Source organism: Chelonia mydas, chromosome 1 (genome assembly GCF_015237465.2).
Source record: "Chelonia mydas isolate rCheMyd1 chromosome 1, rCheMyd1.pri.v2, whole genome shotgun sequence".
Taxonomy (NCBI): Eukaryota; Metazoa; Chordata; order Testudines; family Cheloniidae; genus Chelonia; species Chelonia mydas.
Genome location: NC_057849.1, coordinates 221,782,093 through 221,804,580, shown reverse-complemented (window position 1 = coordinate 221,804,580; position 22,488 = coordinate 221,782,093). Strand labels below are relative to the sequence as shown.

The following is a 22,488-nucleotide window of genomic DNA, read 5'->3' as shown; positions in this document are numbered from 1 at the left end:
CTATCCAAGCTGAAGTTAGCATGAAAATTGGCAACCTTCTCTGGTTCCTGTTCTTCCTCCCCTCGCTCTGCTTGGCCCACTGTGTCTCCGACAACACTTTGGGAAGAGTACACATGGCTAACTACGCAGATCTATGACAAGAATTGGTGAAAGTCATACTGTCTTGCTGGACAACCCAGCTTGAGATCCAGGCTGCCCTTGGACAAGTCATCTTAACTATTCTTCATCACCCCCTTCCCTTTAGTTGCCTAGTCTCTCCCACCTACACTAAGGCCACATCTGCTGTGCCATTCTAGCACTGTAATGTAGATGCTTCCTTCACAGATAGAAGAGGGGTTTTCCATCATTGTAGTTAATCCACCTTTCTGAGAGATGGTAGCTTGGTTGATGGAATGATTGACCTGACCATGTTTACACCGGGGCTTAGCTCGACCTAACTATGGTGCTCAGGACGCAAAAATTTTCACAGCCCTGAACACTGTAGCTAGGTCAATCTAATTTTTTAATGTAGACCAGGCCTAAGTTTGACAGAGCAATCATACCCTTCTTTGGCCACCTTTTCAGACATTCTGAGCATTCACAAATCCCATGGACACCCGTGGGAGCTGCAGGTGCACAGCCCTTGTGAAAATCAGCCTAATTGTCTCTTATGTAAACTGCACGTGATAAGCTCCCTTAACCTGTCTGCATCAGGCATGTCATCTGATTTAGTTGAAGTGTTGCTTGTTTAAGACCAGGCTAGTTACAGGCCTCTCAGGATTAAATTCCTGTGAAGCTCTCAGAGCTAGTTCTGACCCACTGAGCAGCATAAAGTACAAGTCTCACACACCTGTCAAGGATGTCTGTCTTCGTTTCTTCCCTGCTTGGCTCTTCTTGCCCGACATTTTCTTGGCAACTTTGGGGTTCTCAGTCAGTGTCACCGTGGCAAAGTGGTGAGCCTTGACCTCCTTGACTATACCCTGGTTCAAGGGCTTTAAAGGCTTGCGAGCCTCACCCACCACACAACTGTGGTAAAAGGCCGGGACATCGTGGCTCTGTAATTCTTCCCACTGCAGGAGCCCCTCAGCTGGCATGTCCCGTAAGAAGTCAAAGTTCCACTTCTGCTGGGCTCCCTCCATGCTGCTGCGCAGCATGTGCTGGAAGTCCTGCTGCAGCTGTTCATGGTCCACGGGGCCAAAGAGGTTCCTTCGTACACGGTTTGCCTTCACTGACCTCCACTCCATTTGCTCTCCAATCCGCCGCTCTCCAACGAGCGTACAGAGCAACGATTCCCTGCCAGAGACAGAAAGATCATCAGACACCTTTTGTGGGGTCACTTCAACAGGCATCACATGGTGTATGGGGGACGTAGCAAGTGTTAGGGTATTTCTGATCCTCTTACAGGAACTGTTGGGAAACTGGGAAAACTTCTGCCAATCTCCCATCTTCATGGAAAACTCTCATTGACTTCAGTGGATTGTGTTGACTGGAGCCTCAGCCAATGTTGTGTTTGCTGTGGAGGGGATGGAGGGATTCTCCCTCTCTTTTTTGGGGGGTGCTTCATGTAGAGCTAGTGAGGGGGTTGGCTTGTTCATCATGGAAAGGAATTTGGTTCTTCAAGGGCTGCCTATGTGATGTGCTGGGGGGGCGGTTGGGGACAGAGCAAAACTGAGGGGAGATGTTGGTAGAGGTTCATAGATTTTAAGGCCAGAAGGGAGCATTATGGTCATCTACTCTGACCTCTTGCATAACACAGGCCATAGAACCTCACCCAGTAATTCCTGTATCAAATCCATAACTTCTGGTTGAGCCTAGAGCATACCTTTTAGAAAGATATCCAATTTCTTTCTCTACATGGATCCGCTCACCATTGTTCTCCCAACCCCAGAATGTGGAGATGGAGGCAGAGACAGCACAGAGGCTAATGTGGGCTTAGGGATGCATTAGCGACCAGCCAAGGCGTGGATCTAGCTGCCGCCGCTCTGAAGTCGGGAGGATATACAGAGCAGGACACTGAGAGAGGGTCAGTGATTTGTCCAAAGCCGGGCACACAATCAGTGCAGAGCCAGAGGACATAATAGTTCCAGACTCCCACCTTCTTTGTCCACTACTAGCCCATGGCGCTTCTGTATGTGAAAATATCTAGTATATAAACAAGATATTATTGTCTCTAAAAATAATGGTTTTCATTTATTTTTTCTTTGGTGAGCCATCACTGAGCCCTCAGTGCCTGTAAAGGAGAAGTAAATACAGCAACAAAAATAAACCTCTGGGTGATGTCCGAAATCTCAGAAGGCAACTCCATTTTTCCTATATTAATGTATCATCTGGCTCTTAGTTGTCAGGATACTCAGCAGTGCTGGTTGTCACTATAGCTAATAACAGTCACACTGCTGCTTTGTCCCTTTTCTGTCTGGTGCCAAACTTCCAACCGTTTAAACTAAGTTTACTCAAAGGTGATCCATCAACATTAGGAAAGGACAGGTAGTGAGTGCACTACAGGAAATAATCTTTTGCATTAGAAACTTTTCTCATATGAACTGTAAGTTGGCTTTTTGCTATACTTCGCAAGGACAAAATATGGTATTTCTCAAACATTTTTGACCTTTGGTAATAGCATTTTTGAATCTCTTAAATAACATTAATTAGAGAAGAATCTGTCTCGCCCATGTCTATGATCAGAGGAACTCAGGAGTAGCTATACCACATGGGAGTAGCAGTCTAGTCAGCCCAGTATCCTATCTCTGAGGTGTAATTTCAGGTTGGGTAGATGTACGTCTGCTAGCTTTGATGGAGCTGGCATGCAAAAAATAACAGTGCAGCCATGGTGGTATGGGCGACAAGAGGGGCTAGCTGCCTGAATGCATACTTAGGGTCTCAGACTAGATTGTAATTGGAGCGGCTGCGGTGTAGACATCCCTTGGGAGTGCCATAGCATGAGCTTCAGGAGCCTGTGCCTGCAGACCCAGGCTCTGAGATTTGCTGCTGCGGGCTGTGTAGACTTACCCAGAGCAGCCGACACCAGCTGCTTCAGAAGATGCGAGCACCTTGAAGTGGGTAATTCTAGAATAACCTTTCCCTACAGAAAGTTTCTTCCTATTGCCTTCATTCATACCTTGAATCATGAGGGTTCATACCTTTGCCAAACTTGCGGCATATTTGATTGCTGTAGATGTTTTCATTGTTCATATAAATATCTAGCGTGGAATCCTGGCCCTACTGAAGTCAATGGGAACTTTATCATTGACTTGAATAGAACTAGGATTTCACCCCTAACCTTTCTTTAGAAACCTGCTAAGCCTTCGATGTCAGAGGTCCACTGTGGCAATGAGTTCCACATGTTAATTCTGCGTGTAAAACTCTGTGTTACAAACCTGCAAAAACAAAATAATCTGAAATACTTTCTACATATAACGTATTTAGAACCTTGATCTTTGTGGTCAGTATGGTTCAGTCTCTCCTGACCACTGATTTTTGTGAGTTGTAGTAACAACTGGAGGGCCTGTCCTCTCATCACTGGAAATTTTTCAATCAAGAGTGGATGTCTGTTTAAAAGATATGTTCAAATTCAGACAGGAATTAATTCAGGGAGGTCCAATTGCCAATGCCCATGTTATACTGAACATCGGACTAGATGATCACAGCGGTCCCTTCTGGCTTAAAGATCTATGAATCAACCCTCATTCATGCATTGTCTTTACTCACACAAGTAGCTCCATTGATGTGAACCTGAATAAGTAAGCGTTGAAGAACAGGCCTCTGCATTAGTGGTGGCCATTTCTAATTTCCCTCTGGTTATATGTCAGCTAGAATGGGTCAAAAATTAATTCATATTTCCATAAACATTTTTATTTTTGCCTCAAAAATTTGATGGAACATTTTGTCAAAATTTTGAATTTCAAAAAAGTTCAACCAGCTCTTATCAATGGTCAAAACACTTAAATGAATTCTTTTGGGGAAAAAAGTTTGGATGGAATATTAAATTCTCATCCTTACGGAGAACTGTTCCCTCAGTATAATAATGGTGTGTGTGTGTGGTCATTTAAAATTCTAGTTGGAAAGTCCTATTTTTTCAGATACGCAATATGCCTATTAGGTAGTGTGTCTACTGCACAGAACACTGGATTGGACGTCAGAAGTCCTGGTTCTATTTGTGACGTTGCTCCATGCCTCAGTTTTCCCATCTGTAAAATGGGATAAATATACTAACCTCCTTTGTAAAGGGCTTTGACAACTGCTGGTGAAAAGTGCTCTATAAGAGCTAAGTATCATTATTATTACAGCAGGTGGTTGCATCTTTTTACCTTTTCCAGAGACATACAAAGGCATAACCACCTTCACTGATTTCAGATTACTCTGACCTCTTCTCCTTTCTCCCCAGTTTTTGCCTAGTACCTGCCACCTTATCTGCCTCCTCAGCAAAGGCATGTGCACCACAGTCCGTCCTTGGATGGCTCACCCCTTGCACAGATTCAGGACAGCAGGGAGGGGGCTGGGTGTGAGTTATTTTCCATACCCACAGACACTAGGTAAGAAAACGGCTGATTTCTCCAAGAACAACTGAACAGATCTCCCACAGCCACCCGTGCTGGGGAACAAACAAGTCACGTATTCCGGGCAAGCGTTTTCAGTTGCATTCGTTCTGCTGTTCACATGGTTCCCATCAACAGGGGCATCAGGTTCCCACAGCACCCCTTGAGCTGCGGGGACCCTTTACTTCTGTGTCAAAGGAATGAGAGACAGTCCCCTTTCCTTGCCTACTCTTTCTCAGGGAGGAGCACTTGACATGACTCTGCCTTGTTGCAGAATGTAGGGGATTTCTAGGGGAAATGTAACCTACATCCTTGCTACTAGTCAGTCCCCTTAGAAGGAAGAGAATCACAGGGATGGATCTGGATTTTTGTAGCACCCCTTCCAGCTCACCTGCCCAACCAGGGGAAAGTCTGTAGCTAGAGGGAACCAAATGTAACATCCTGTTGGACTTTTGGCTCCTTGCACATAGACAAGTACAAATATGCACCTGATTGCACACACATATATGCTATATTTGCTCTGGGAAGTCAAAAAGGCAATTAACTTTCCTGCCTTTGTTAAGCTAACAAGCCATATCTTTCACTCCCACCTACAGACTTTACATGGGGCGGTTAAGGAGAAGACAAATGATAAGGACAAAATAAACGATAAAGGAGTCTGGTCAGCAGCAACTTTGCAAAGACTTCCCCCTACGAGTCAGCACTGGAGAACAGGAGCGCACTGGGTGTACTGGTATTTCGCCAGAGCCTTCGATACACTTGCGAAAAGTTAAGCAACTGCGCGTCGGAGTGAAAAATAAAACCAATTCCCCATCCCCACCAAATGCTATCGGGGACGATGCAATGGGATTGTAATTAGTTACTCTCGCTACCACTGCCACGGTTACATTTCGTCAAAGAACAACAACAACGCAGCAAAACAAACAAACAATTAACCCCCAAACAAATAAAACACCCATTAAATTATAAGTACAAGGGGAACAGTAAACCCCGAGGTTGCTCCCCCCCCCCCCACTAAAAAGCAAACCAACCGTTCCCGCTTTGCTACATGCCCGCTCGCAATGCCCCGCACACCTGACTGGCAGCCCTGTGGCGGGCTTTTCAAACAGGATGGGAGCTGGGTCGAAACGCGCCACTTTTGCCCGGGAGGCTGCAGTGGGGGGAGGATATTCCCAGGACATCAAGCCTAGAGCATCATCGGGTGCGCCTGATTTGTAAACAAATCGCAAATGTGCTTTGATTCTTTCCGTTAGACTTCAGTTACCCCACGCGGACTGGACACATTAAGAGGTAAGGCATGTTTACACGGGAAAGAAACTCATAGTAGCAAAGGGGGCTGGGGGGGGGGGGGGGAGACCTGTCAGCATGGGCGGTGGCAGGAGGGAATAATAATCAATTCATTAGTGGGACAGCTCCTGGTCTCAGTTACTCCAGGCTCATCCCGTGGGGGAATTCCGCTCGAGTCAGAGGCGAGCCTCCGGAGTGACACCTCACAGGAGCGATCAGCAGGTGGCCCCGTACTGAGTCTGGCTGCAGAGCAATCCAGCCAGTCTCGCCCGGGGCAGCGCTGTAACAGACTTGTCCGGACCACTGCAGGGCTCACAAAGCGGGGTGGAAGGGTCAGACCCCGGAGAGGACTGCCTGCTGAGGGAGGAGGGTTGGTAGGGGGAGGGATAGCTCAGTGGTTTGAGCAGTGGCCTGCTAAATCTAGGGTTGTGAGTTCAATCCTTGATGGGGCAAAAATTGGTGATCGGTCCTGCTTTGAGCAGGGGGTTGGGCTAGATGACCTCCTGAGGTCCTTCCAACCCTGATAGTCTATGATTCTAAAAAAGAAAAGGAGGACTTGTGGCAGCTTCATCGGATGAAGTGAGCTGTAGCTCACGAAAGCTCATGCTCAAATAAATTTGTTAGTCTCCAAGGTGCCACAAGTCCTCCTGTTCTTTTTGCGAATACAGACTAACACGGCTGTTATTCTGAAATCTATGATTCTAATATCACAGGATTCAGGTGTGTTTGCGTTTTCCTTAAGGGACAAAAACTGAAAAGGGGGTCGGATTTTTCCCCCGGGGGAAGATTCAAATTTTCCACCTGAGGCCAGATTTGAGCGCCCATTTCCCTCCGCCTCCTCCTCCACCCAGACCCTATGGTTGCCTTAGACTGCACTCGGTAACTGCCCGCCCATCCCTCCAGAGTCACAGCCACCAGCACCCCGGAAAGGCTTGACACAGCGTAAGGCGGTGGGGTGGGGAGAGAGAGCCAGGTCGGTCATGAACAGAAACCAGATGCCCCGAGTGTCATTACACGAGCGAACCTGGGGTCTGTGTGTGCGTCCCCGAGTTTAGTTAAGCGGGGTCTTTTCCCCAGCCCCGGGATGCCGCCGCCTTGTGGGAAGTGGAATTTGGAGGCAGGCTGAGACTGAAATAATCACAGGATGCCGTCAGTGCTGTGTGGGGAACCATTTGCAGCAGAAGTTACTATGCTAGCCAACAAGCGAGCCCTGGGGCTATAAGCCTGGTCACAGCCGTTCTCTGGTTATTAGCGCCTAGAAACCTTTTGCGTTAGTCAGTCACTTACATTTAGGGCCTCTCGCTGCTTGGGGCTTTTGCCTCTTTCACCAGGGATTGCTTGCTTTCCCTGCACGGACCTGGGGCGCAGCTGCCCAGATGTGGAGACTGGTGGCACTTGTCACTTCCACACTGCCCAGAAGAGTCTTGCTGACATCCAGATGTTTGGTTTCCCCTCGCGCCCCACCTCTCAAAAGGCTCCCCGGCAGCCGCGAATGGCTGAGAGGGGCTTTATCCTGCCGCGGTGTGCTGATGGCTGCAGAATGGACAGATGCCGTCGTGGCCCGCCGCTCTCTTCTTCATAGTGTTTCCTCCCTCCACCTCCCCCCGCCCTTGCCTGCCTCATGTGCAGTGTGTAAAGCTGTTGCTCCTCGGCTGATTAACTTTCACATTCCGGGCTGCTTTCCAGTCGCTCGCTGCACTGGCACGTGGCTCTGCAACGTGACTGCTCCCCCCCCTTCCCCCCCAGCCCAGAGCTGGTCGTTGCCAAATAGGCCAAACCTAAACCAAACACTTGCAGTCAGTGACACCGCTGCGGAGGGAAAAGAGGAGGAGGAGGCGGAACATCAGCCCAGGAGGTGGAGAAAAAATTAATCCCAGAGGGTGACTCAGGAGGGGACAGTTTTTCGCTGGGACGTTCTTGATGCCAATTACCTTTAGCGAAAGGGAACACCATCAAGTTGAAATCGAGTCAATTAAAAACCAATACGTTGTTACAGCCACTAACCCTGCCGCTCACCCTGTTTGCTTAGGTGGAAGAAGGGCGGGGGATGGAGGGGGAGGCGGCGCATCACAATCACATTTTCCTGGTTTTTTAAAATGGTTTTTTTCCTCCCTGATTGCTTGTGAAAGATTCATGCAAACAACAGAGTCTGCAGAGGAGCAAGAGAAAGCTTCAAAGAGCTTTCAAATTCACAGAGAAACCCTAACAAAGATACATTCTTTTTTCTCTCTAAATTTTCAGGTATAATAATCTTAGGAATTATTTGTCACAACAGGAGGTAAAGAATTTCAGATAAAAATGTGATTTTTTAAAAACAGTTGCCATTCTCATTTTCAAAGGGATAATCCTAGTGTTTTTCCACTGAGATTTTCCCATATTTTCATGTTTCCCCATTTTAAAAAAAAATCTGTCTACCCCAATTCATTTAAATACATATAACTCTATTTAATATTAACAACACCGTGGCCCTACTGGATTGTCCAAAGTGTGCAAGGTGCTTTACTGACAAATATGAAAATAATATCCATGCCCCAAAGAGCTATTTTGCCCTCTAAATGTCCATTTTGGTGCCTGTGTTTATTGATGGCAGTTTTGGTGCCTAAGTTTTAGAGTCTATGTTTGTTGATGGCACTTATCAAGGAGAGATTGGAAAACCTGCATTTATTTAAAAAAAAAAAAAGGAGAAAAATCTGGGTTTGGGAAAACTGATAATGAATAGATCTTTGATCATCACAACAAAATGTAACTATATATTTATATATAATCATAATCAGCAATATAGTACCCTGTGTTTTAATAACAGCACTCAGATAGAACTATTTCTCTTCAAAGTGCTTTACAAATATTGACCTCCCAATGTCCCTGAGAAGTAGGAAGGTAGGTAAATATTATCCTCATTTTACAGATCAGTCTATTTATTGGGGTCAAAGTGTTAAGTGGCTTGCCTCACATCAACAAGGAACTTGGTGTTAACCGAAGAATTACAGCTCTGGAGTTCCTGGCACTCACTGGTCAGACAAAAATCTGCTACTTTTTGTTTTTTACTTCTCATGAATGTTAAGCTTGGTGTTCAAGAGCTGGGAAAGTGGGAAGAATCTCAGAGCACCAGAAGCTTCCTTCTGTTTATTTTCAGGCAAGCAGGCAAAAGGGACATAGGAGGTCCCATGCAAGTATCCTCCTTATTAGTGGATAAAAGAGGTTTTGAATGGAGAGAGAAAGAAGAATGAAATGATATGCGACACAAAGGCCACCCCTGTAAATCGCTGCTGTAGATTTGGTGTAATCATAAATGGCCTTGTTCTTGCCAAAGCTCTAAAAGTTTTTGCCATACTTTTCTAACCCCCTAAGGATTCACACACTGGAATGGATAGCAAAACAATAGTTTAAATGTCCCACTTCAAACCCATCTGGGGAAAGCCTGATAAAACATTTTGCATTGAAAAGTAAACCTGGAGTGACTCAGGGTTGGATTGTTCCCTCTTGCAGTAAAACCCATGGGAAGGAATGGAGGCAGAGGAAAAGTCAGTGATATTCTCCCACATTGTTCTTTAGTAGATGGGAGTTACCCTATTGTAGAACAGGCTATGGGATTGTCCCACCATCTTAGAATCATAGCACATCAGAGTTGGAAGGGACCTCAGGAGCTCAGCTAGTCCAACCCCCTGCTCAAAGCAGGACCAATCCCCAATTTTTTGGCCCAGATCCCCTCAAGGATTGAACTCACAGCCCTGGGTTTAGCAGGCCAATGTGCAAACCACTGAGCTATCCCTCCCCCTTCTATCCCTCTTCATAGAATCCAGGCTGGAGCATTTTTCTGAGAATCTTCAAAGGGTTGCAGGTGGTATGACGTGTGTCTCTTGCCCCCCTCAGTCTCTGATTCTTATTTCCACCTGGATCCTAGCTCTGTGGAGCATCCCATGGAGGTCCTAGGAAGGGGTAGAGATGATGACATGGAGGAAAAGTGGCTGACTGCAAAGGAGGGTTCAGACTAGATCTGGGACCCCACCACACACAGATCTTGGGTGTATGATCTGGCTCTCAGTTTTTACCCAATTTCACTTTCAGGTTCTCATATACCAGCACAATGTTGCAATGTCTGAGGTGCAAACATTGCAAAGGAGTGAATGCTTTATGTTGTAATTGCAATTGAGAAAATCATGGAAACATGATATTAGGTTTTGAGAAAGCTTGTGGGTTTTTGTTTGTTTGTTTTTGTTTTGCTTCTTGTATATTTTTTTGAAAAGAAAAAACTAAAAGTTGGACTAAATTTGAACTGAGATTGTCCTCTTGACAAGTCACAAACTATAAAGTCATATATTTAATGAGCAGAGTTTGTTTGTATTGCCATCTAGGTACAGTAATTATCCATTGAAATAACAATGTCCTTTATGTAAGATCTTTGTTTGCTTTGCAAGAATTTGAACTGTTCGGAAACTTGGAATGCCTGTTCTAACTTATTGGGTTTTTATGGAAGCTCAAATTAGCAATTTAGTTTCCCACATAATTGCATGTCATCATGTGCCTTGTCTTAGACACGCAGTAAGTGCCAAACATTATGAGTCATATTGTATCTATTTCAAATCATCATCTTATGCTTAACAAAATTACAAAGGTAATTCACATTTAAATACCAAGGAATTCTCAAAGTTCCGCTTTGGTTTCACAACTTTCTTGTTCCCCAGTTGTGCATTGTCTAGGTTCAGTTTGCCATCTCTTCTGAATTTTTTGGGGACTGTCATAATTTTGAGGGGTCTATCCCTCACCCTGCAATACTAAAGCCCTATCTACATACAGATTTTTTACTGTATAACTATGTTGATTAGGGGTGTGATTTTTTTTTAACCTATACCATATGGAAGAAAGGCGAAATTGATAGTAATGAATATAAATCAGAAGTTAGGAAATATAGAACATTGATAAAGGAAGCAAAAGGACTCAAGGAGAAATCTATGGCCAGCAGAGTTAAGGACAAATAAGAAGACATTCTTTAAGTACATTAGAAACAAAAAGAATCCTGGCAATTGTATTGGTCCATTACTGGATGGAAATGGTAGATTTATCCATAGAAAGGCAGAAGTGTTCAATAAATATTTCTATTCTATACTTGGGGAAAACAGATGATGCAGTCATATCATACAGTAACACTCTTTCCATTCCACTAATATCTCTGGAGGAGGTTAAACAGCTGCTACTAAAATTAGATCTTTTAAAATCAGCAGGTCAAAGTACCTTACACACAAAAATTTAAAAGAGCTGGCTGAGGTGCTTGCTGGATTGTCAGTGTTGATTTCCAGTAAGTCTTGGAGCACTCGGAAGTTCCAGAAACCTGGAAGAAAGCTAATGTTGTGCCAATATTTAAAAAGGGTAAATAAGATGACCTGGGAAATTATAGGCCTGTCAGTCTGTCATCAATCTCAGGCAAGATAATGGAGCAGCTGGTATGGGACTTGATTAATAAAGAATTAATAGAGGGTAATATAATTAATACCAATCAACGTGACTTTATGAAAAACAGATTCTGTCAGACTAACTTGATGAGATTACAAATTTGAGACTAATTTTTTATGAGATTACAAGTTTGGCTGATAAAGGTAATAGTGTTGATGTAATATACTTAGACTTCTGTAAGGCCTTTGACTTGGTACCACATGATATTTTGAATTAAAAAAACCTAAAAAGATATAAAATTAACATGCCACATATTAAATGGATTAAAAGCTGTCTACATGATAGGTCTTAACATGTAACTGTAAAGGGGGAATCATCATGAATGGGTGTGTTTCTAGTGGGGTTCTGCAGGCATCAATCCTTGGCCTTATGCAAAACAATATCAGTCACATGGTGCTATGTTCTTTGGTCATTCAGACCAGCACTTAAAGGTAGCATATTCATTTCAGGATATGGTAGAGTTCTAGCACAGAAAAAAATCTGGTATGGATGCCTGCAGCCTTAAGTCTAGTAGAACATTGCCAGAATATTTTTCTCACCTGTGGTTATACAGAGTAAGTTTTAATCTCAGCTTCATATTTTGCCATGCACCTAAACAAGACTGCAGTTATTGTTCTGGACTTCTCTCTGTTTTATATTACACAGGAAAGCTTGGAAAGGAATAGCTGTGCTTTTGTAAAATTTTGTTTTTCACAGAAGTGAATCCTTAGGGCGGCTTCACTGGTTCCTCTTTCTGAGAAGCAAGACTTCTTCTAGGGGAGAACAGGGCTCAATCTGATCCCTGTTGATCACAGCAGTAATTGAAGGTAAGGCCTCCTAGGTGCCAGGTCAAAGGATCAGAATCTTTTCCTTTTGAGGTACTAAAATACATACCACTGCAACCATACAGAATGGTGGCATGTTGCCAGCGTGGCCAGAATGCAGTGTACTATGGGTATTCTCTGCTTCCCAGGGCCCACGAGGGGTAGTGAGAGGTGTGGAATGGGACCCAGAACGTATGTAAATTAGAAAACCCTAGAAGCAGCCTCTAATTTACACCAGAGGTTAGGCAGACCTCTGCATATGGGGAGCACAAGGGTGGTTCAAGGCTTGTTTACATGGGGAAAATTGACCTTCATAGCTACTGTGGAATAACTATTCTGCTACTGCTATTCCAGAATAGCTCCCTATGTGGACTCTATTCTGAAATAAAAGGGACTTTATTCTGGAACAATTACTCCGCTTTGGAAGCAAAGTAATTATTCCAGAATAAAATCACTTTTATTATGGACTAGAGTGTCCACCTGGGGGAGTTATTTCAGAATAGCTAAATTACACCAGAATAGGTATAGAGGAATAGTTATTCCAGAATAGCTATGATGGTCAATTTTCCCCATGTAGACAAGATCCTAAAGTCACTTTTCCCTCCTCTTCTCTGGCCTGCTCCAAGCACAAGGATGGCATATTTAATTAGAATCCAGTCCCTTTCATGAGCAAGGGCATAACTAGTGCTTGCTAGAGGGAAACTAGAACTCTGCCATCTCACAAGGAGGCACTGGGAAACCCAGTCAACAGCTAAAAGTGGTCATATGTCCCAATTTCACTAGGACAGTCCCAATTTTTTTATTTAACCAATCAGAACATTTGGAGGGTTGTTTTTTTTTAATAACTTTACAATGTTGGTTTAAGATGATTTGCTGCACCATCTCGTATTTAAACTGTGTTTTCTAGGGACACACTGTCCCGTGTCCAAGAACTATGAACAGCGTTTGGAGCAAAGAGAAAAGTCAAATGATCATAGAGACTACCTAAGCTGCCCATTGGCTCAAACTGAATGTTAGTGACACTTGGTCAGTGTTTCATAATAAACTTCTTCAGAACGGGGGAAAGCGGAAAGATGCCGATCTCACTATTGAGAAGCTAGTTAGTGGTAGGGACAGCAGGATGCCATTTGGGAAAAGAAGGGTACTTTGTCTTTTCTATGATTATTTCATGTTGCTAAAATTGTCACCAGAAAAGTATTCTGCTTTTTTTACTTTTTAAAATATGGCCACCTATGCTGGACCCAGTATCTTTCCAGTTATTTTATTAGCCATCTGGGGCAAAGAGCCACCTTATTTAGGTAACCTTGGCACATCCCAAACCTTTACCCAAAGGTTAGACTGTAATTGCCTCTCTTTAAGGCCAACGTGCACCCCATGGAGCAGTTAGTTATAGGAGCACTAAAGAGCATATTAAAACACTAACCATAATGTTTTTTGGCAGCCTTTCAACGGCTTTTATTTTCCAGCTAAACAATACTTAAGATCCTGTATGCTGCAAGTCAGCCCAGAGTTAATTGTTTAAACCTGTTTTAAAACCCTTTAGGATAGGGGGATACAGTGCAAACACTGCCAACCCCCTGCGGGTTGATGACTCAGCGAGAGAAAGATGTATTGGGTGAAAAGTCACATATAAAAACAGGGCTTGAGACGTAGCCATTGTATCGTCCTTCTCTTTGGGCTCTGGGATCCTCCTGGGTTTGAAGTAACAGAACCAAGACTGTGCTATGGTCTGCCACTGGTGAGCTGTCCTCATCTGCAGAAAACCACTGCAAATAATTTTATTCTGTAAGTGCTATGATTCTCCCCGAGTGTGGAATGGGCCTCAGGTGGACCATTGGACCTGACCACCCCACCTTGGGGAACTTTATTCATTGTTATTATTATTTAGCTCTTATATGGTATTTTATTTATTAATTGTTGTGTCTAAGGTCCCCACTGGGCACTGTACTTATTAAACAGATAGTTCCTGCACCAAAGATTAGTATAGGAGCTTAACCCAAATTTGGCAGTTAAGATCAAGCTCTGAAGGTCAAGGTCAATCTCTTTGACAGACAGTTCTATGAAGAACTGGGGTTTGTCATTGTGCTACCCGACTAAGAGCCAATGTGTTGTTAATATATAGATCTGATATCTCTTGGCTATGTTGTTTCTAATCAAAAAGCTGTTTTCTGTGGGTGTGGGGAGCAAATACACATTCACAATGTAATATCAATGTGAGAGAAACCTCACAATTTACAGTTTGACAAAAGCCTGTGTCCATGATGTGAAAGGATATTGATGCTGGGGTAGGAGGGAATACTTTAGAGAAAAAAAATGGCCTAACATTTTATGCAGGTCAGAGATAACGAGAGGCACGAGTCATCCAAAAGTCTAATCAAATGGGTTTCCACCATGTTAGTCTAAATGAGGACATAAGACCAATGCAGTCTTAACCTATTAGGGCAGGCTATAAGAAGGGAGGAACTCTGGTGACACACACAAACCACTGGAACATGTGACACCTGTCTGAGAAACTGCCCCTTTGAACAGTGGACCAGACAATAGAGTTTTCCTGCTAAGTCACTGGCAATATTTTGCTATTCTGTAACTTAAACTTAGGAGCTGGTGTGATGGGATGTCCACCCCATACAAGGCTTGAAGGGGTAAATGAGGCCAATTAACCTTACGCTGCACCTGAAAGAAACCCAGGGAGAAACCTAGGTCCTAATTGCAGATGAAGTCCAGCTGGGCAGAGGAGCGGGGAAGAATCTATAAAGAGAGAAAGTTGTCATGCTCAGGGAGGAGACCTGCAGCTGCATTCCCTGAAACAAGGGGGGAGAGCAGGAAGGAGTCCAGCAAAGGAGCAGTAAAGGCTGGGAGAGTAAAAGCCCAGAGCTGCTGGGTTGAGGGTCCCTGGGCTGGAACCTGGTGTAGAGGGCAGGCCTGGGTTCCCCTACCAGCTACAGACCATGCAGTTGAGAGTGGAACACCTAGGACAGTTTGCCTCAAAGGACTTGTGATACCGTGGAGGCTGGCTAACCGCAGGAAGGAGCATCAAACCAGGTGGAAGAGCTAATTCCCCAGATGAGCCACAAGAAGGTACCACTGAGTGGTGTGTAGAGCAGATGCCATGACACCTGCCAAGACATAGTCTCTCTAGTATACAGCTAGATGTATGTATTCTTACTGTAGATTATTTGCTTAGTGGGTCCAGCAGAAGTCCAATTGTGCCAGGCACTGTACAGACAGAGTCCCCGCCCTGAAGAGTTCACAATCTAGATAGGCAAGGCAGAGGAAAGGTGGGAGAAAGGAACTAGTATTGCCTCAGTTTCTCAGATAGGGAACTGAGAGGCACAGAGGTTCAACAATGTGGCCAACTTCACCCATGGTGTTGATGGCAGAGCCGGGCAATGAGCCCAACTCTCCTGAGTCCCAGTTCAGTGCCTGAACTACAAGGAGCATTGCCAGCAGATCGAGGGAAGTGATCGTTCCCCTCTATTCAGCACTGGTGGGGCCTTACCTGGAGTATTGCATCCAGTTTTGGGCCCCCCACTTCAGAAAGGATGTGGACAAATTTGAGAGAGCCCAGTGGAGGGCAACAAAAATGATCAGGGGGCTGGGGCACATGACTTACGAGGAGAGGTTGAGGCAACTGGGCTTGTTTAGTCTGCAGAAGAGAAGAGTGAGGGGGAATTTGATAGCAGCTTTCAACTACCTGAAAGGGGGGTTCCAAAGAGGATGGAGCTCGGCTGTTCTCAGTGGTGGCAGATGACAGAACAAGGAGCAATGGTCTCAAGTTGCAGTGGGGGAGGTCTAGGTTGGATATTACGAAAAACTATTTCACTAGGAGGGTGGTGAAGCACTCGAATGGGTTACCTAGGGAGGTGTTGGAATCTCCATCCTTAGAGGTTTTTAAGGCCTGGCTTGACAAAGCCCTGGCTGGGATGATTTAGCTGGGGATTGATCCTGCTTTGAGCAGGAGGTTGGACTAGATGACATCCTGAGGTCTCTTCCAACCCTAATCTTCTATGGGTCTGTGACTCTTTCCAGTTCTCTTTTATTTTGTGATTTTTTTCTTTCCACTTGTGTAATAATTTGCCAATCAAATCTGCTCCTGTTTAAGGCGATTTGGCTGCTGTCTCAGATGTTATAATTGGGACTGTCATTGACCGTCACCAAAGAGATAAAAGTTAATTAGTTGGTGGTAGTAAAGGCTTTTGAAATTGCTAAATGGGGGGTTGTTAATTATAATTATTGAACTAAAATATGACCTTGGAAGTGGCAGAGTCAGGGTGACTCATAACTCAGGTATGGGGGAGGTTGTGATCTCCCTCCCTAAGGGATTTGCCCTAGTCATTTAAGATGGGTTACAGCTTGAGTGTTCCCTTAACTCAACCAGTGTCCAGACACAAAACCCCATCACTCTTGTTGTTGTGGTAAGTGCACAAGTTAGCAAGTCTGGGGGCACGAGGCAGGCCTCAAGCAGGCTTCCCTCAGAGTTGCTTATTTAACCTGTCTCTAGCACTGTGGCACAACAGTCTAGGGCTGAGTCCTTCAATGCCTTCCCACAATCCTCTGGGACCTCCCTGACCCATGTCTTTTTCTTGCCATCTGTCTATTCCTTGTGTACTGACCAGAAGTCACTACCACCGCAAATAGGCCTGCACAGTGATTTGTACCCCCAGCTGTCCATGGCTCTCAGTAGCAGCAACTGTACTCATCTCTGGTCCAGAGCTCCAATGTTCAAGAATGCACACTGCCAAGTCACTGTCTCAGTCTGCTGTCGGCCATCCAGAGGCCAGTACAGGAGGATTCACCTGCCATTAGAAACTGCAGCCACTGTCTCCACTTCTCCAGCTTTGCATGCAGCTCACACACTCTACTTGAGAAGTGTCAAGTGGTGGCCACTGCCAAAATACCCACCACAGCCTTTTGTGCCCTGCTTTGTCTTCCTCTCCCCAAAATGAGTTGCACTAATGCCAACATCAGGTACAAGTCATTGCTCTGAGTAGGCTCCATGCCTCACTGCCAGTTGCAACATAGACTGCAGGCAGAAACCAGGAGTGTGACTACCTGGAGCAGGTTTAATTGTGTGACTTGCCTGCTTTGCACCATTTCCACCCACAAGCCCCCAAAGGGACAAACAAGTTCTCCTGCAGTACCCATTGAGAGCTGTCATACAGTGATGCAGCTGTCCCTATGCACCATGGGATGTGCCACCAGAAGTCTTGGCACCACCCATGACTGAGTAGGCCACCATGTGGATACAGGTCATTACAGAAAACCCCTCCCACTACTTGACTCTTCCCCTAAGGGAGTGTGACCACCCTACTGAGTAAGTTATCCCAGGGTAGTAATGTGAGGTTGAAACATTTTAGTGCATTCTATAGTGTGGAACAGCCTAACAGTGACTGAGAGATGCTAGTAAGCACTATTTGGGGTACAGGGAGAATTAAACAATTTGAAAGGTACTAGGAAGAGTTACAGGCCCCAAATGGAACAACATACTCACACGCCACTGGATTCTGGTAACATTTAAAACATAGTCTATAACATATTTGAACTTTTTGGATTGGGTCTCCCTTGCATTTTAATTGATCTATAGTTTAAGGCGGTGATTCATTTTTAAAATATATTTTTTCAGTGGTTGTATGGTGTCTTCTGAGCCACTTGGAAAAAGATGGGGGTCACCTAATGAGCAAACATAGTTTTATTTTGCATGGTGGAGCTCTGAGAAAGTCCTTATTTTTACTTTGATTTTTTTTTTTCACAGTGAAGGCCCAGAGTGTTGTGAGAGATTGCCAGAATAGTAAGGACAAAGGTCATCATCACCTTCAGATAACTGAAACAACTCTATGGTAAGCATCAGACCTCATAAACCTAAGTCTGAAGATAATAAATATGGGTTGGCTTAAGTGTTTAGTGTTGGCCTAATTTTGCTCCCATTTAAGTCAACTGTAAAACTCCCATTGACTTCAATAGGAGCAGAACCGGGCAACTTTGTGTGGTGTGGAAAATCCCACCCTAACTCTTAACAAAAACCCTCTTCTGGACATGTTGCTCACACTCAGGTCCTGCCAGGCCTGTTTGCAGTTGACAAGCAGCATCTGCAGTCAGACTTGCGAAACTAAACTTATAAGGCATGTAAGCCCTCATGCTTCAAGGCAGAATCTGATCACCAGCAGGTGACAGTAAGAAACTTTCCCTGTTGTGTAATGCACAATTAGGTGCCTTATGGGTGTTTTATGCCTTCCTTTCCACAGCATCTGGCATTGGTCACTGTTGGAGACAGGATACTGGACTAGATGAAATATTGGTCTGTTCCAGTGTTGCAATTCCTATGTTCCTGTCTCCCTGGTGGGCTAGCATCCTGTGATATCCTTCCAGCTGGTAATATGCCCAGGACAAAGTTTTAGCACCATCAACCTCCTGAGCTGCCTGCGACCTCAACACAGTATTACCAAAATTAAGCTGTTTGAATGCAACAAGTGTTTGGGAATGTGCTGTGTGCCTCTGTGAGGGTGCCAGAGTGTACGAGAAATGGGGAGGGGATTTTTCAGAACTTTGCAAGTGACACATGGAAGATCCCACCCCCATGGTTCTCAGGGAAACACAAATGAACATTGAAACCGTGTAGGACATGTTTACATTGACCATCCACATTTATGTTAACTTCAGAAAAACTCTAGGGATTCGGTTCCTTTGGTGCAAATGCAGCTATTGTTATCCCTTAACCCACCACCCAGTACACTTAGTGCAAGAGAAAGCTAGAGGCAGAAGCTAAACACAATAGGAATCAGAGTAAAACTTGTCTCTGGAGTTGTTTGATTTCATTTTTAATCGGATGGCTTCAATTTCTCAGGTTAGTTTCAGAGACTGCCCTTGTTCTATCTGCTCACACCAGACGCACAAAGAGTTTCAGGCCATTCATTCATGGTGCAGGTTCCTTTCAGTCTGCAGCAAGAATGTTTACTCCTAGTTCCGGTTAGTTGCCAATCAGAGCATTAGCCAATTGCTAGCTATGTCCTTATAGGGAGGTTATGTGTTTTGTGGGCTAAAATGAGCATATAAATTCAGTCAGGCAAGTCAGCAAACTCCTGATCTTATTTACACCTGACAGAATTTGAAAATGTTCTGGTATGACAAATTAAGTCTTGGGGCTCTGTTCCTTACCCCAAAGAGCTGTGTGTTTGTGGAGGAGTGGGAAGGGGGAAAGCAGAGTTTCTTGAATATTTAGCATTTGTTAAGCACAAGCATGTTAGTGTGGTGGGTGTGTTAATAAGAAAAATGACGATGGCAGTTTTATTAGTGCATATATGCCCTGAAAATAGCTTATAGATTGTTCTTTCACTGGCTTCTTTGAGAGTCTCTCCTGATTTATGAGGGTAGGATAAAATGTGTATCATTTGGCTATGAGATGACTGTGTGGGGGGCTGTGATAACAGTTTAAAATATTTCAAGGGTGTAAGCACTGAGATGAAGGGGAATTGTTTAGTGAAGCACAAGGGTGAATAACAAAGAGACAAAGGAGGAGATATAGGAAAAGAAAATGTAGCCTATCAGGAAAAATGTCACATTGGTAGACCTATTAGGCTGTTGACTGGTCCCCTAAGGGAAATAATGGGAGTGAGATATTTAAAAATAGATGGGGCAAAGAACTAAAAAATGTGCAATCAGAAACAATCCTGCACAATCAGAAACAATCAGCTGTAGTCTGTATTTCTTTTCTTCCCTTTCTAACCTCTGTGATTTTCTTCCCCCAATTATTTCTCTTCTCTAATCCCTGATATTTGTAGGAATTGCCATACTTGATCAGACATACGGTCTATCTAGCCCAGTATCTCTCTCCCCCTTTGCCCTGTCTGTCTTCTCCTTGTTCTCTGTCCTCCCTCTAGCCTTTTCTCTCCCTGCTGTTCCATGGTTATCTACACTTTCCCATTTCCTTGGTTCACTCTTCCCCTCCAATTCTTTTGGCCTTTACCAGTTTCCTGTTGTGTAGCATTGTTGGGTTCCTGTGTGATAGCACCATTAACAGTAGTACTTTGCTTTAGGATGTGTGGGTGAAAAATGCTCTTTGCAAAAGAGGGTAAGTGTCATTATCCCTATTTTGAAACATGGGGAAACTGAGGCACAGAGCAGCAAAGGGATTTGCTCAAAATCACACAAGGAGGTCAATGGCAGAGCGGGGGATGGAATTACTCAGGTCACCTGAGTCCCAGGCCAGTGCCTCCTCCACTGGACTATGCTGCTTGTACTACTGTGACCCATTTGAGTTGCACCTTAGTCCTGAAGCACAAGGGCAGAGTGAGGAGGGCGTTATCATGAGAGAACTCCCCATGTATTGGGCAGAGCAAGGGAAGGGTGTTGTCCTGTTTCAGGCCATTTAAAGTTAGTAGTTAGGGACTTGGGGAAATGACAGGTGGGGGGAACCTAGAGAGCTTTCCTCCCATACCCCTCTTAATAAATACATATGTTATTGCTACCATTTCTTTTAACAAATAAACAAGGCAGCTGTAGCCTTATTTACCAAGTAAGGAAATCTGTATAAAACATTCCCCAGATTTGAAGTAATCGTGTTTTTCAAGAGAATATATTAAAAAAAAAATTGGCACATAGTGTCTTCTCCTAAGTCCAGGAAGGCACACACATTTATTTCCCAGTAGCAGCACACTGCGTACTGACTGTAACTAGGTGAGAATACTAAACAGACCCAGTTTCCCCACTGGCTTCTAAAAAACAGGGATAAATTCCTCTGCAGAGAGAAGACAGATGGGGTGGGCATTGCTAAAAACCTGGCTTCCCTGTATCAGAAAACTATGCAAATCCAAAGGCTCAGAGCACGGACGATTGTTAATGAATTATTAGTATTATTGAGATGTTGTCATTCTTTGCCAGTAGTACAGAGGGCTGGCAGAAATCGTATCCATATTGGGAGGTACAGTATTTCTACGAAGGTAGCAACCTATCCTTCCTCTGATGAATAATGCACATTTTCTCCTGCCAGGTGGGGGAGTCAGGACATTGTTGGTGGTGGTAGGGAGACAGAGGAATGAGCTGAGAGTGGTGGATGGTGATTGAGAGCTAGCCTATTGCGCAGGGGTAATTCATAAAGAGAGTTACACATTCTGTGCAAGGTCAGAATAGACTGTGTTGTCTACAGAGAAATCAAAAGCTTCCATTCGGGGTTTGGAAATCAAATCATTGCAAGGAAGCATCTAACAACAATGAAGAATTGCAGCGGTTCTCATTTTATTTCACTAACAGTACATCTGGATGGCACCTTGCATGGCACAGGGTGCCAATGAGCCTTATAGACAGATGGGGCTTGATTAGCCATGTTTGTGTCCCCAGATCCAGTGGCCATTCGATCCAAGGCCTGTCTCCTTGCCCAAATTAGAACAGCTGGAGATTGCTGTAACTTGTGCAATCAATGGCAGCTAGGGATCAGAGGAGTACAGGGATGCCCTGACCATGACCCCTTTCCCCAGCTATGACCTCTGAGCCACAGGAAGGACAGTAGATAGGACCTATCATGGTGGCTCCATATCCAATATGGTTTCCCCTACCCTCCTAAGCTGGGAGTAGAGAGTGGAATCTGGCCCACAAAGTTTCACACCGACTTTGTAGTGGTGTGACCAAGTTACACACAAGGTGCAGGGCAACGGAGAATCAAGCCCAGCGCACAGAGTGAAACGTGTCTTTGATGATTCAGAGGAATAGCAAAAATTGGCTGCCCAGTGGAACTGGATCTTTAATTAAAAGGATGAATGAAAGGCTTTAAAGTGGATGGGCTGCTTTAAAATGATTGGTGTGTCCCTATAATAGTTGCCCCTTATTGCAGGTTTCATGTATATTATAGGCTGGGTTGGTAGCACCACCTATTATTAAAGTTGCCTGACACTTCCTATTATAAGAGCCTGTTTTCAGTTGCTTATAACTTTGCCTGCATACCACCATTTGGGCTGATTTTTTTCTGTGCCATGTGTCTGCCTCAGATTGAATTACTCTGGAAAATTTCAGCTGAAATGATTGTCATTTCCAACAATGAAGCTGGGAAAAATACATAGTTGTGTCCCTGTTAAAAAATTCCTGGTGACATTTTTCTTTGAAAAGCTCTAATGCCCTCATGCTTTGGATCCAGGACTTGAAATTTGGTAGGGAAGTGGCATTCTTTCAGGGAGGTGCCTTTTGCCATCACTATGAAAACCTGCCCAAATTTGGCCAAGTTATAAGCCTTTGGAAAATTGCAGTTCACACGTGCTCAGTAGAGACTTGCTACTGCCTAGCAGCAAAAATCATCAAAGGTTCCAACCACACTGGGCATGCTCCAGCCCAGGACAGGCAGAACTTTCCCTGTGATTGTAGCCCTGGGCTTCTGCAGGCCATGCTAGGTCCAGGCCCCTGAACTGAGAGTGGGGAGCCTGTCTCTCCTGTGCTCTCAATAAGCTCCCTGCTGCATA

At 44.4% G+C, this 22,488-nt stretch overlaps 1 protein-coding gene and 1 long non-coding RNA gene across 2 annotated transcripts in view; one reads left to right on the top strand and one right to left on the bottom strand.

Annotated features, from left to right (window-relative positions):
• LOC102940507 (cyclin-dependent kinase inhibitor 1) overlaps positions 1-7,456 on the bottom strand; it is a 17,141-nt gene extending 9,685 nt beyond the window's left edge. Inside the window, exons 1-2 of the mRNA XM_007056951.4 lie at positions 7,086-7,456; positions 830-1,272 (exon numbers count right to left, since the gene is read on the bottom strand). Of these exons, the coding sequence (XP_007057013.2) occupies positions 830-1,272; positions 7,086-7,087 (445 nt within the window). The 5' untranslated portion in view covers positions 7,088-7,456. The remainder of the gene's footprint in view (positions 1-829; positions 1,273-7,085) is intronic.
• Positions 4,414-22,488, top strand: LOC114018776. The gene is made up of 5 exons (XR_003564016.3): positions 4,414-4,508; positions 5,108-5,801; positions 11,943-12,052; positions 17,802-17,886; positions 18,292-22,488. It is a non-coding gene; the product is annotated as an uncharacterized LOC114018776 (long non-coding RNA).